General features: G+C 38.6%; 1 protein-coding gene across 1 annotated transcript; it reads left to right on the top strand.

The window, feature by feature from the left end:
• Nucleotides 1-424: 424 nt before the first annotated feature.
• Nucleotides 425-10225, top strand: PRL (prolactin). The gene is made up of 5 exons (XM_045551880.1): nucleotides 425-499; nucleotides 2867-3054; nucleotides 5036-5143; nucleotides 7473-7652; nucleotides 9877-10225. The coding sequence occupies exons 1-5, from the start codon at nucleotides 472-474 to the stop codon at nucleotides 10066-10068; spliced, it is 696 nt and encodes a 231-aa protein (XP_045407836.1). The 5' UTR covers nucleotides 425-471; the 3' UTR covers nucleotides 10069-10225.
• Nucleotides 10226-14734: the final 4509 nt, after the last annotated feature.

The raw sequence follows: 14734 nt of genomic DNA, 5'->3' as shown, positions 1-14734 counted from the left end.
ACTATTAACTAAGTGAAATATAATGCTATATATTCAATAAACTGCAGAGAAATAAAGGTAAACATTAAATTAAATCACTTCTGTAGTTTTATAGATCCTCTAACACAAACTTTAAAGTAAATGACTTCTGGAGTTTTATAGATCCTCTAACCCAAACTGGTCTCCAGGTCTCACCTTCATCATTTCTCTCATTTCCTTTTGGTCTAATTAATCAAAATCCTTCCTAGAATGTTCATTTCTGGCCAATATGCCTTCCTGAATATGAATAAGAGATAAAATACCATTTGATGTTTGAAATTATGGGAGTAATCTCAATGACGGAAATAGAGGACCAGGAAAAGGGAAGAGAATGCCTGATTCAATATATTCATGAAGATGTCAAAGGCTTATAGAGCCAGCATCTGGGACAGAGAAAGCTGTGGGGCTTCCGATCTTCTCTGGGGAAGTGTGTTTCCCACGGTCATCCCTGCCATGGACAGCAAAGGATCTCCACTGAAAGGTATGTGCCACAACTCACCAAGTTGCCGGCTTTACCAACACTCATATGGGGGGATTAATGTGAAATTTTAGGTGATAACAACAGGTTTCTGGTTCACAGAGTTTAGAAGTACTATGTAATCATTGCTCTAGAAAGTAATTGAACAACGGCACAAAAGAATAGAATGGTGGTTCTCAAATGGGGAAATCCTGGTTCTCCCAGCGACATATGGCAATGTCTGGAGACATTTTGGGTTGTCTTAACTGAGGCAGGGAGACAAGGGAAATGTGCTCCTGATATCTAATGAGTAGAGGTCAGCGATGCTGCTAAACAGCCTACAATCCACAGGCCAGTCCCCAGAACACAGAATTATCCAGATTCAAATGCCAATAATACCAAGATTGAGAAACTCTGGACTAGAGCAAGACCAAAAGAGGCCATGGGTCCAATTTGTCACAACTCCAGAGGGCAGAAATTTACATTTCCTGGTTCCCAGCCCTCTTATGTGGATTGATCAACTTGAACCAACCTGATGAAACTTTCAATCTGAAGCCATAAGATAGACAATGATAACAAAATTGTCTCTTCTACTGCTTTGTCAATTTTGTTCAAGCCAAATGACATTTCAAAAGGAAAAACAAGCTGGCTAGGAATAACTAATCACCTTTGTTTCCTTGGTTGACATTTGCAAGAAAAATAAATTAGTAACAACCATAAAATTTGTTTTATGAAATGAAGAACAAAAACATTTGTCTATTTTATCTCATCTTGGACTATGAAAATTCCTTGGATGATAAATGTGCAGATAAATGCACTCACAATTAAAGAACATCTATCCAGTTATGAATTTCCTAGAGCCGCTTTTCCTATCTCTCTATCTGCAAAGGACATTTTATTTACACATGTAGATCAACTCTCCATTTGGCTACATTATATGACCATAGCATGCATAAAATAAACATTTAGAAGCACTGTGTTTTTGGTAAATTAAAAGTCCATAATAGGAGTCATCTCATAATATTAATATCTTTTTTATTTTGAAGCTAAAGGATTTAGTTATTCTCAACACCAAAGTTTTTAGGTATTTTTAGGTGTTTAAGTTTAGGTATTTTTTCACAAATTAATCTTTAGCAACTGCCTCACTTTATCTCGTACATTTCTGATTGCATTTATCAAAGGTTCTGTGGAACTTAGTTTTCCGATAAACACATCTTTATATCAGGTATTCTTTTGGAGTAGTGTCACTGAAGTTGAAAACTGATTTTAATTTGATAGCTATATCTTGTTTCTTTCCTTTTGAAAGTGAAAATTAGTGATGTTACAGGTCTGTATTTACCCATCTGCTGAGATAGCAAATTGATGACGACAGCCATCTCTGATCATTGTGGAAGATTTTAAAAGTGAGTGTTTTAGTTAGAACAGGAAAAGTGGATAAAATCAAGCCTCCTCGGGCCTCTGTTATCATGCAATCAAAGGCAAAGTGTTGTTCTTTACAAGTAACAGCAATAACCTCTGCAGACACTGAGCCATCACGGCTACTGATGTGGTCCCTGTTACACGGATGCAGACAGAGAGCCCACAGGTGTGTGTGATGTGACAAGGGGAGGTGCAAAGACCACAGTCCTGGCCTCCTGCCTTTCTTATCTGTGAGTCATAGGACTTGGGGAAATCACTTCACCTTCCTAAGCCATCTGTTGCATCAATGTCATTTGATGATAATTACAAAGTCCAGTTTATCTGACAGGGTTATTATGAAGCTCAAATTCAGAAAAAAATGTTTAAGCTTTTGGCAAAGTGTTGAGTAAATGCATGGAATTATTATGATGAGTGAGCAGATCCAAGCTACAGCATCATTTTTCTGTTAGTATTCTCTTCATACTCAGTATTAGCAATCAAGCAATTATGTGTTTATTCTCATCAGGCATGAAGATAAATCAAACAGATCAACTGTGCTGTCCTTGTCACATCAGTGTCTAAAATGTAAATATCAGACACTGACTTTAAAAAATTACAAACTCCTGAAGAGCCCGGCTGCTGAAAAATCTGCAGAAATTCCCAGGACATTAAACTATCTTAAGAGAATGACCTGAACACCCTGGCTCCGAATTAATTTTAGCTCCAAATGTTTGCAAAGTACAGAAGCACTTCAGGGAGCCATACAAAAATGCAGGCAGTAACCCACTTCTCAAACCATATATCTGTGCAAATATAATTATATATCTAAATTTACACAGTGGAAAGTGTTGATTCTTCGCCCACCCCCACTATTACAGTACCAAATTATGCAGCTGAGGGCAGTGGGGAGAGATATGGCTTCCCCCTGCATGATTACTTTTGGTAACCTCAGCGGAATAGATCATCTCACCGTGGCTGGTGTTCTTGTTTAAGGTGGGTCGCTTCTGCTGCTGCTGCTGCTGCTGGGGTCCAACCTGCTCCTGTGCAAGAGTGTGGCCTCCCTGCCCATCTGTCCCGGGGGGGCTGTCAACTGCCAGGTGTCCCTTCGAGACCTGTTTGACCGTGCGGTCATCCTGTCCCACTACATCCATAACCTCTCCTCAGAAATGTTCAACGAATTTGTAAGTACCACACTTCTTGCTTCTCCTCTGAAAGAGCCTTCACACAAACCACTGGGCTGCACTACATTTTAAAGGAGGAAACCTCCTGAGCCCAATTGCAAATAATATACCTTAATAGGCAAAAGAGGGCATCAGCTAATAAAATGCAAAACAAGAAGAAAGAGACAGTTTCATGAAATCTCAAAGAATGTAATGATTCATAAAATTTTTCCTTAATTCACTTTAATCCCATTATTGGGCATCTACCCAAAAGAACAAAAGACATTCTATAAAAAAAGACATCTGCACTCGAATGTTTATAGCAGCACAATTCACAATTGCAAAGATGTGGAAACAACCCAAGTGCCCATCCATACATGAGTGGATTAATAAAATGTGGCATATGTATACCATGGAGTACTACTCAGCTATAAGAAACAATGGTGATATAGCACCTCTTGTATTTTCCTGGAAAGAGTTGGAACCCATTCTACTAAGTGAAGTATCCCAAGAATGGAAAAATAAGTACCACATGTACTCACCATCAAATTGGTTTCACTGGTCATCACCTAAGAGCACATCACCTAAGAGCAATAACATTAATCAGGTACATTAATCGGATGTCGGGCAGATGTTGGGTGGGGAGGGGATGGGTGTATACATACATAATGAGTGCAGTGCGCACCGTCTAGGGGATGGACATGCTTGAAGCTCTGATTCGGGGGGGAGGAGGGACAAGGGCAATATACATAACCTAAATTTTTGTACCCCCAAAATATGCTGAAATAAAAAAAAATTAGAGACAGACATAAAGTGCTTTTAGGTGGGGCTGAGGAAAAGGGAGAAGGTTGATTTCCTGTTCTTGCCTGTAGGGGACAGACTTCGTAGGCATTTTTCACTTAGCACACCATCGATACCCAATAAATGCATGTTGCACTGCAGTGAATTGGGTGGATGGAACAGAAGTAAACTAAGCTTAATCCATGTTAGGGAAAAAATTATAACAGCTTTTCAGGACCCCAAAATGCAATGAATCATTTTTCCAGTATTTCCAGTGGGTACGTTTATAATTGCAATAAGGGGCTGATTTAGAATTGGAAACAGGTACTCTTTTTCTGATTAAGATATTTGAAAGTCAGATGTTAACTCTTTAGGTCAGTCAAGGAGCAGGCAATAGATTAGCACTTCAGTAAATGGAAGGGCCTTCATGTTTGTAATAGATACACATTCACAGAGTTCTTTTTACTCATTAGCTTCTCTTTCAGCCTCTGTTTTTGGCTGCCCCTCTTTTGTCTTACATAGCTTCCTAGTAATTCCTTTAAACTTTTATAACTTTTGCTAAAGATTAGTCTGTCTCTGTCAATGTGTTAGCTAATATTTCTTCTTTCCTTCTCCTCAGTTCATTGCTTTATATTTCCTAAAGTTTTGGGCCCTGTGCCCTGTGTTTCTGACTTATTTTGTCACAATCAAAAAAATTGTATTCCATATCTATGTTGAACTTGGTAAGTAAGGTACAGGTGGGTAGACTCAGAGATTATTCAAATAAAAGTTATATTATAACACCTATTAAGAGAAGTCTATCAGTTTGGACCCACAATAAACAAGAGATTAAATGGATAAATGTAAATTCATATGCACTATGGCATTCAGCCCAAATGCTAGAGAAAGATGATACTTAACAAAACATTTTATGTTTCATATTTTGTCTATTTTTAGTGTTTGCTGTCCAAATATTAACTTGCGAGAAGAATGAAAGTAAACAAGGGAATCTTAAAGGAGGGAAGAGCTTGAGATTTAGAAAAGTTAGATTAAAAATGAGTTTATAGAGGTAATGGAAAGAGAAGTAGGCAAAAGGGTTACTTTCTTGATTCTTAATTTCCATTTTTTGTAGCTCTCTTTTTAAAAATACACATCTATCAAATGTTTTAATATTCGGGTAATGGATACATTTATTCAATGCACAAGCAACCCCAACTAATTGAATTTGCTTCATCATTTCCAGGATAAACGGTATGCTCAGGGCAGAGGGTTCATTACCAAGGCCATCAACAGCTGCCACACTTCTTCCCTCTCCACCCCTGAAGACAAGGAGCAAGCCCAACAGATCCATGTGAGTCTTTTATTCAGGTTTTTCCCCAAAACACTGAGGCAGTACACTATTATTATCATGCTGCTGGTTATTAGTGGTGTCGTAATAGCTAATGGTAATTGCTCATGCAGAGAAAAATGAAAGAAGAATAAGCAAAGAAAAATTACATTATGATTAAATGCTAAGTAAAGATTGTAGCAGCAAACTAAATAGCAGTACCATAAATTGTCCATGTAGATGGATTAGTTTAACCAATGCCTGGCACCTAGGATGGTATATATTACACTGCATGAAAGTTTGAACTGAATTGGACTTCCATGGACAAATATGTGCTCATGTCTATGTAAGAAAAGCAAATGCAGTTTTATTTATTACATGTTTCTAGTGACTCCCACATCAGTAGCATTTACATGACTGACTCCTGCACTATTTGAGCTATCTCTTCTGGACTTCCAAGGCTTTCTTCTGGTTCTGTTTCTACTTCTCTGGCAGCTACTTCTTCATTCTTCACTGATTTCTCTACTGTCTGCTACTTCTTAACCAAAGTCAGCCTGCTAACACAGGTCCTGTAAACTATTATATTTGGCTTTTCACTGCTGTAACTGTTGCTCTATTCTGCTGACAACAGTCTGCATATCAAGCCTCAATCATGTATCCCAGCTCCAATCTTTTATTGTTACAATCTCTCCCTTCTGATTCTCTGCCATAACCACAGTCTTAACCTAATTTAAAATAAAAATTTTCTGTATATATGCCCCCCACAAATACAAAGTGTTCTTTGTTTACAATTTTATTAATGGCACCAGCATACTGTCTGCTATGCTCATTAATAATAATCATGATAATTATGGTAATAATAAGAGAGGAGGAGAAAAAGGAGGAGGAGGAAGAGGAAATAACATTTATTGAGAGCTACAGGCTGAGTATTCCTAGTCTGAAATCCAAAATGGTCCAAATTTGGAAATTTTTTGAGCACAGACCTAACACTCGAAGGAAGTGCTCACTGGAGCATTTCGGATTTGGGTTTTTCGGATTAGTAATACTTGACCTGTACTACGAGGCCAGAGCACAAACGGCACAAAACACTTTACGTGCATTACTGTAGCTAATCCTCCCCAAAATCCTATAACACAAGGTACTGTTATGATACTCACTGAGATAAGGAAACTGAGACTCAGAGAAGTTATACAATTTGCACCAGTCACGTGGCTAGCAAGCAGTGAATCTGGGCTTCGTAAGTGAAGTATCGCAAGAATGGAAAAGCAAATACTGCAAATACTCACTTTTAAATTGGAACTAACCAAACAGCACTCATGTGCACAGATGGAAGTAAAACTCAACAGAAATCACGCAGGTTCTGGAGGGGTAGGCGGGGATGGGTGAAACCATACCAAGTCAAAGCCTTCACTCTTAATCATTGTGCCACAGGGCTCCCAACAAAACCCCACTGACATTCACTTTACCGCTTGCACCTCTTTACAGCTCTTCTTTCATATCCTACTGCATGTTTCCATTGCAATGTCCCTTCGTTTCTCCACTGTTCCTCATTCTCATCACCACTAGACTAGTTCACAGACATCGACACGGTAAGCATTTTTAATCAGAGATAATCAGCTACTTAGAGTCTCATGTACAATCCTGGAATGTGCATACTCGGCGGCCAAAACTCCAGTGTGAACTCCATTGATGCTGTTATTAAATATAACATTGTTCCATTTTATTCACCAGCATATGCCAGTAGAATAGACTGCTCTGCTAGCAGCGTGGGGCAAGGGATTGCATAGGTTGGGGAAAGATGTTTATGAGCGCCATGTCATCTTTGTTGTCTCTTTGTTCTAATATCCTAAAATAAAATTACAAATTACAAATGACTATATTAATGAACAATTGGATTCATTAATAGGCATGAATTCTTGGGTGACAATTATTTGGGCTCCTTATCACTGACATTGGTGGAATCTATCTTTCCTGAGTCAGGTACTAGAGACACCCATTGAGTTCCAGCAAAACTTTAGTTTCTCCCCAAGGATAAGCAAATTAATCAAATATAAAAGATCTTAATAAGGATAGAATTTCAAAAAGAAAACAAAATTCTTCATGTTATCAATTAGAATTCCCATTAGAAAAATTAGTTATCGCAGTAACCCAGATTTTTTTTTATTATAGCAAAGTGTAGATCAATAGCTTAAAATTTGCATTTCTACAACTTCTATAACCTACAAAAAAAATTACATACACATAGGAATAATAAAGAGCCAGTTTATTCCAGCCTCTCTGAGCAAAAATCACATGTACCTAACCCTGTTGTATTTGGCTTATTTTAATGCACTTGTTCTGTGTGGTTTCTTAGCACGAAGACCTTTTGAACTTGGTACTCAGAGTCTTGCGCTCCTGGAACGATCCCTTGTATCATCTAGTCGCGGAAGTGCGTGGTATGCAAGAAGCCCCGGATGCTATCCTATCCAGAGCCATAGAGATTGAGGAACAAAACAAAAGACTTCTGGAGGGCATGGAGAAGATAGTTGGCCAGGTGAACAGCCTCTTGGTGCTTCTTTGTTTTTCTCACTGATGAAACAGGTGACCTGTGGGATGGGAAATATCTCATTTTGAAAGAAGGAAATTTAGACATTCTGTATTCCAGACTGCTGTTAAACAAAGAAAGAGCATAGTCATTTACACTGATAGATTCTAATGTAAATGAATCTTAGAATTCTATAATCCTGTGATATTTGACAGCTGTAGCTTTCCATACACTATACACAAATCCACCAAAGACTTGCCCCTTCATGGGGACAGGCAGTTAAATATTTCCAAGGGAAGAAAACCAGAGAATAGAATCTGCAAAATAAATGTTTTCTCCTAAGTATCCAGGACACCTGCTATTCAAATTCTGGTCAGATTCTTTCTCTTTTCTCCCCTGGCTGCAAGATAAGCGTGGGAAGGGAGAAAGGAGAAAATCAATATCAGATCCATGGGTACCCCACCCCTCATTCCCTGATCTATTGCACAGACTTGTCAGGGAGGCAAGGAGAGTGAAAAGATGATGTCATAGCATCAATGTACACAGACTGCATTGATTTTGGGGGCATTGCACAAGCACTAGATTTCAGGGGGTTACAAGAGAAGGAGGTGTATCTTTTTTGGAATGTTCTTTATTTTTTAATTTATGGAAAGTTGTCTTATCCTAAATTTTCTTTTGCTTGGGGCTCCAAAATCAAAACTCCTATCATTGCATTTAATCTCCCCAAATAATTTGTCATATTTAGATTGCATTAGTATTTTGTAATACATGTCTCCATTCAGATGGGATAATGTCAACATTAGTGAGATAACATCTAAACAGCTTTTCGAAGTTCTCAGAAATAAGGTATCGTCTAAAGAAAAATATCCATGATTATCAGAATAATAACAGAAGCAATTTTACATTTCTCTTTTTGTGTACTAAGTACATGTTATCATGTGTCATTTTTTATCATTTTCATGGTAGAAGAATGTACCCAACACAAACACAAAGCACATTTTAACCTTGGAACATATGAAATAAAAACCTTGATTTTCAAGTTATTTTCTTCATTACTATGAGCCTACATTCTGAGGTCATTAATCTGTTCTATAATACTTCATTTTCTGATCTTTTTTTTTTTCTATGGTTTATTTTCTATTGTTTATATCATTGTCCCTTGCACAGTAAATTTTGTCTTAGGGCTCAAGCACCAAAAATAAAAACATAAAGCAAGGCAACAAATAAATATGTGCATGAGTTCTCTCTCTCTCTCTCTCTCAATCCAATAGGGAATCTCAGATTTTAAAAATATTCTTATTCTGTAGGAAAAATTCAGCCAGCAGAACAGGATGTACAAATATCCCAGATTTACACCCAATAGCTCTCCAAACTGGCTGACATCCTGCAAGTTGCCAAGATGGCTACTTGGTCTCCAAGATCTCTGGGGCTGATAGAGTGGGAAAATGCATGGTACTCTCTCTCTCATGCTGTTCAGCCTCTTTTTGTTTTCATAGATGTGCTCCCACCCCTGCTACGCAGCCCTCACCACTGATGGGCTGGTGCCAGCACCCCCTTCTTAAAGGTGCTTTTCCCAGAAACTTCTACCCCAGGGACCTCAAGAGAAAGCAGCTGTTCCTCATAGAAATTTGGGAGGTACCTGTCCTTGGTGGAATGAAAGTCTCCTGACTACTTCAACAGATCCTCTTAGTCGCAGTCATCACTAGGTTATCTGTACCCCAAAGCATCAAATACAATCCTTATCATTTCCGAGGTTGTTGGCACATACACTATATGGGGAATAGATTCAGCTCAAAGCAGGAAGAAGATAAACGGTGAACTGTCAGAAGAAATGAAGTACAGATGGCCCATCAAGGACAAGATTCAGGCAATGAAATAGTTCCTCAAGTGAGAGAACTGGAGCTAGCTTCTCCGCTGTCCCTTGGTCAAATCCACATCTATGTATACTCAAATATTAATAGCAACTTTCTGGTTCTCCACCTGTCTAATCCTGCAAAAACATACTTCACCTGTGATCACATGCATACAGAAAACTTATGCATGTGTTCTCCTTCTATTTTTTATATTAATCAATTTCTGATGCACTGGCCCAAATATGTGAAGATCATTTTGCCTTTGGCTAAAATTTTATATCTTTATCTCTTTCCCAAATGTTGATTCAATAATTAGAAAGAACAAGCATATAAAAATATTAACAATAGGAATAATAAGTCACTGTCTTTTTGCTAATTAGGTTCATCCTGGAATCAGAGAAAATGAGGTCTACTCCGTCTGGTCGGGACTTCCATCCCTGCAGATGGCTGATGAAGACTCTCGCCTTTTTGCTTTTTATAACCTGCTCCACTGCCTACGCAGGGATTCACATAAGATTGACAATTATCTCAAGCTCCTGAAGTGCCGCATCATCTACGACAGCAACTGCTAAGCCCACATCCATTCCATCTATTTCTGAGATGGTTCTTAATGATCCATCCCATGGCAAGCTTCTTTTAGTTTCATTGCTTTTTTAATGCATGCTTGGGTGTAATGGGTCTCCTCTTCAAAAATAAAAACTGACTGCTTAGAGACGTTAAAATCTAAAATGCCAGTTTGTCGAAGTTTTTTTTTTATCTTCACTTAACAGAAAATCAAAAGAAAATCTATCACTCCCATTGGGAAATTCCTATCAAAATTTGTCACAAATAACAGAAGTTAGCTTGCAAATAAGACAATTAACAGCTTACTTTAGAATCACAGCAGATTATTGTGGGTCAAGTTATTAGAATCAAAGAGCTAGAATATTAACCATGCTAGTCATGCTATAAAAAAGATTGAATTCTCAGGATTCTTTATGAAAGCCAGCCACGTTCTGGCAGCTAACTTTCACCATGTTATGACAGACAATATAAGTACTATGCAACTGTAATGCCTCCATAGCCTGGGGTTTACTAAACAGTCTAAAATTGTTTAGTAAAAAATCCTAAATCCTAAATTTGTTAGGATACAAAAGAAAATGACTTTATCTTTCTCTAATAGCTGTCTTCAATCATGCTCTACTTAATTCTCGTCCTCTTAACATCATCTTGGACACATTTCATGTGTTCTAGTCACCCGAGGTCTGACAAGTCAGGTCTAGTGAAGTTTCAACTCATCTCATATTTAAATTGTTTGATGCCTTCCCTTATGTTGGCTCAAGGGACTTAATGGAGAAAGCAGATGCAGTCAGTCCCTGCTATGGTTCTCCCACCACCTCTGGGTCTCCATTCCTCTGGCTGTGCCAGCGTGAGACAGAGGATTAGGAGAGATGGACAAGTTCTGACATTGCTGACTTATATGGTGCTACTGCAGCCTTCTCATGGTGAACAGGGACTAGACTTGAATTCCTTCTGAGTAGTGAGTGTCTTTATTGTGGGGTTCACTTGTAATTTTTCAGGATACCCACCCATGGGGACACCTCACTGGATAGTTCGTTTCCCAGGGGAAATGCTCTGGCTTGCTTCTCCTACCCACCCTCCAGCTCTGCCATCTGTAGTATTCTCCACAGCCTCTGCTGCTGTTCCCTTCACCCTGCAGGCAGCCTGTTGAAAAAAACTGGCTCAAGGTCAGCTATCTGCCAACTGACCCACAGAAAACTCATGCATCATAACCTCCCCAAGCAATGGAGTGGCAATAATACTGGAGCGCTGCCGACCCCTTCCTGGGGTTTCTACCAATCCTCTTCTCCTGTTCACATAGACACGGAGTAGATCAGAAAGTTGGATTCATTAGCAGACATTCACCCGGGGAATGAGATGTCGTTCTTTCCTTATGTTAAACCCAGTGAGTAATTACCTCTATCAATACTTAAAGAGTCAGTCTCATAAACATTCTCTGCCAGACCACTGAATTATAACTCCCCCCTCAAATACCTCATCTCCTGTTTATTGTGTCCGGAGAGAGGTGACTGCATGAGGGTAGCTCAGCTTGGCCTCTAAACAGCCCGGGATCTCCCTGCCATCTGGCCTTAGGAGGCAGTGGTATTCTGAGGTTGTTCTCGTAGCAGCGTTGGGGCTTTAGCAGGGATTTCTATTTTATTTATTTATTTATTTATTTATTTATTTATTTATTTATTTATTTATTTTGAGACAGAGTCTCACTCTGTTGCCCAGGCTAGAGTGCTGTGGCATCAGCCTAGCTCACAGCAACCTCAAACTCCTGGGCTCAAGTGATCCTCCTGCCTCAGCCTCCTGAGTAGCTGGGACTACAGGCATGTGCCACCATGCCCAGCTAATTTTTTCTGTATGTATTTTTAGTTGTCCATGTAATTTCTTTCTATTTTTAGTAGAGCCGGCTCTCGCTCTTGCTCAGACTGGTATCAAACTCCTTACCTGGAGCAATCCTCCCGCCTCTGCCTCCCAGAGTGCTAGGATTACAGGCAGGAGCCACCACGCCCGGCCTAGCAGGGATTTCTAGATAACAGACAATAGGAACCACCCTATTTGAACCATCCCATTCAACACACTGATAGACATGAAATAAAAAGGTAGGGTTGCTGGGTAGAATAAAGAGGGGGAGAGAGAAGGAAAGAAGAAAGGAAAGACAAGAAGAGGGATAATGAGTAAAAGACTTGAATCTTGAAGGATGAGGTGCTATTAGAATACTGAACTTAGTGAAGACCTAAATATACCTGAATTTTTATACCATAAAAGCAAATATTATCTCATGTTCCCCATTCATTTCCCTTTTATCTCTTTCCTTCCTGAAATTTTCATTTTTATTACTAGTATTCTTTGCCCTTACCAATGGAGTGGCTATAGCTCTAGAGACGAGCAAGACTTGGCACCTCTTCAGATCAGAATTCAAGGCAACTTTCTACCTCTTTTCAAAGAAATGTTTCCCATTCTTATAAGAAAATTGCGCAACAAAGCCGACATCTCTCCTCTTAGCCAGGGTTATTTTTAGCTAAATCCTGCCCCTGCCTCTAGCTGTGATGACCCAGACCTTTCAGAACACAAAAGAAGAATACTCGGCCCCCAAACCAATCTATCAACCCCCTCCCTTTCCTCCTGAATGCATGCAAAATATCGGCTTGCTCATATTTCAGCTGCCTTCTTTTAAAAGGCAAGAGAGTATGGGGAAAACCTTTATGTACTTTATTTCTAAGTCATTTATTGCTGAAAATATCTAATCCTATTGTTACCCACTTAGCTTCCTTCTCCTCAATTTCTAGATATTTCCAACAGAGAGCATGGTATTTATTAGGGATGAAATTTGGCAATAAATGGGCAATGCAATTATATAAAACATAAGCTAACCACTAGCCCACATGCAACTTCATGTACTTCTCTTTTGTTAAGTGTTTATTCGAAGCACAAATTGAAGACTTCTGGTAAACCACTAGGGTGGTGATAGTAAAAGGCCTCTCCCTGCTTGACTGTGTCATATCAGCTGAACGCTGTAGTTTTCAGACAAGGTTGAGCACAGCCACAGGTGTTCTGTACAGTCAGCAAAGGTGGTGGGAAAAAGAATATTTGGGAAGAATGTAACAGTCACTCCTCTTCCAACCAGAGCTAGTCTATTTTTTTGTTCCTCTATAGATTTCCATATAAGATTACACTTGTAGAAATGGCCCTGCTACAGCAAGAACAACAGCACTTGAAATTTATCGATTTCATAGATTAGTAAATCTTATGTAAAGGATACTGCAAAGACCAAAAGAGAAGTATGAAAATTCTGTCTTCCAGGAGTTTGCTCTCAAGTTGTGGAGGAAAAATAGATCATATAAATATGTAAATTACTCTACGATGTGGTAGGGAAAAGTCAGCATAACACATGATGCTAAACAAAGTGCTCAGTGAATCAAAGAACAGCTAGGAGACATCTAGATATGAGAACAAGGGAGTCTGTCTGGACTGGCACAATTGTGATGACTTTGTGATGGAGTTCTGAAGGCTTGATGCGATAACTGATAGGCAAAAATAGGAAGACAGCATATCTACCAATTAATTTAGAATCATTTTATAATGTAGGTATTATTCCATTCTGAGCAAAAGGAACTGGGACGTTAACACATTTAACATTAGAAAATATCAGTAAATAATCAAGTTTGGCCAAAACATAAGAAATGCTCATTTTTAATAGACATTTAATAACTCTCATTTTTATGTACTATACACATTATTGTAGGGTAATTACTGGGGAAAACCTGGTAAGAACTTTTTATGCATTGAGGAGGCTCTTTTGTGCCAATCTTGAGAGTTTGTACTTATTCTACTAAGCAATAGGAAACCAGTAAATTTTAGTGCAAGACAGCAATATGTACAGAATTGGAAAATAGAAATATTAATCTAGTTTGGAGCATTATGGGAGTGGGGGGCTAGTGGAAGAAAAAAAAGAGAGGTTCAGAAACAAGTTGAAATATCATTATGACACTCTAAAAGAAAATCAAAGAGGGCCTGCCAGGAGGAAAGAAGCAAAGGATATGGGATATATAAGAACATCAAGAGGCCTTGATATGGAGGGAATAAGAAAGACAGAAGAGTCAGACAGAGCCCCGAGAACTTGAGACAAAATGAGTAAATTAATGACGGGAAAGTCAAAGAGAAGAGAAGATGGTATAAATTAAGTTTTTGTCCAAATGCGTATGAACTTCATTTTGCATCAACTTTGTGCTGTAATAATCATCAACTATCTTAAGTGACTTAAGCAAATCACCAAAATGGGTACATTCGAGAGTCTCTGATGGATTATATAAAACATCAGTACAAAGAAACTTACACTACCCAGTAGTAAGAAGTTGTAAGTCACTTGTCTCCTTCAACACTTAAATAAGACATGTGTTGTAAACCAGGGTGGATGAATTAAAATAAAATGAAAATAATCCATTTCTTGACAGAGCCAGTACTAAACAAAACAAAAGTAATGCTGCCTTTCAACATCTGTCCACGTTCTCTAAGAGTTTCTCATTTCTTTATTCTGAATCCGTCGTTGCTCATCGTCCCTTCCTTGTCTTGCTCTCATTCTCAGCAGATTAGCCATTAATTAAATAAATAATTTTAAATTCCACTTTTAAATTAATATTCACATTTAGGGACTCTTGCAACTGAAAAGCTTTCTAATCTTTGAACATAAAA

Source organism: Lemur catta, chromosome 5 (genome assembly GCF_020740605.2).
Source record: "Lemur catta isolate mLemCat1 chromosome 5, mLemCat1.pri, whole genome shotgun sequence".
In the NCBI taxonomy this organism is placed as follows: Eukaryota; Metazoa; Chordata; class Mammalia; order Primates; family Lemuridae; genus Lemur; species Lemur catta.
Note: the sequence above shows the minus strand (reverse complement) of the source record. Positions and strands in the feature narration are given on the sequence as shown.

What these genes read in the sequence shown, in the direction of transcription:
- PRL (XM_045551880.1), top strand. Translation starts at nt 472, where the DNA reads ATGGACAGCAAAGGATCTCCACTGAAAG. An exon ending in CAGAAATGTTCAACGAATTT is followed by an intron (nt 3,055 to 5,035) that starts GTAAGTACCACA and finishes CATCATTTCCAG; the next exon opens with GATAAACGGTATGCTCAGGG. An exon ending in AGCAAGCCCAACAGATCCAT is followed by an intron (nt 5,144 to 7,472) that starts GTGAGTCTTTTA and finishes GTGGTTTCTTAG; the next exon opens with CACGAAGACCTTTTGAACTT.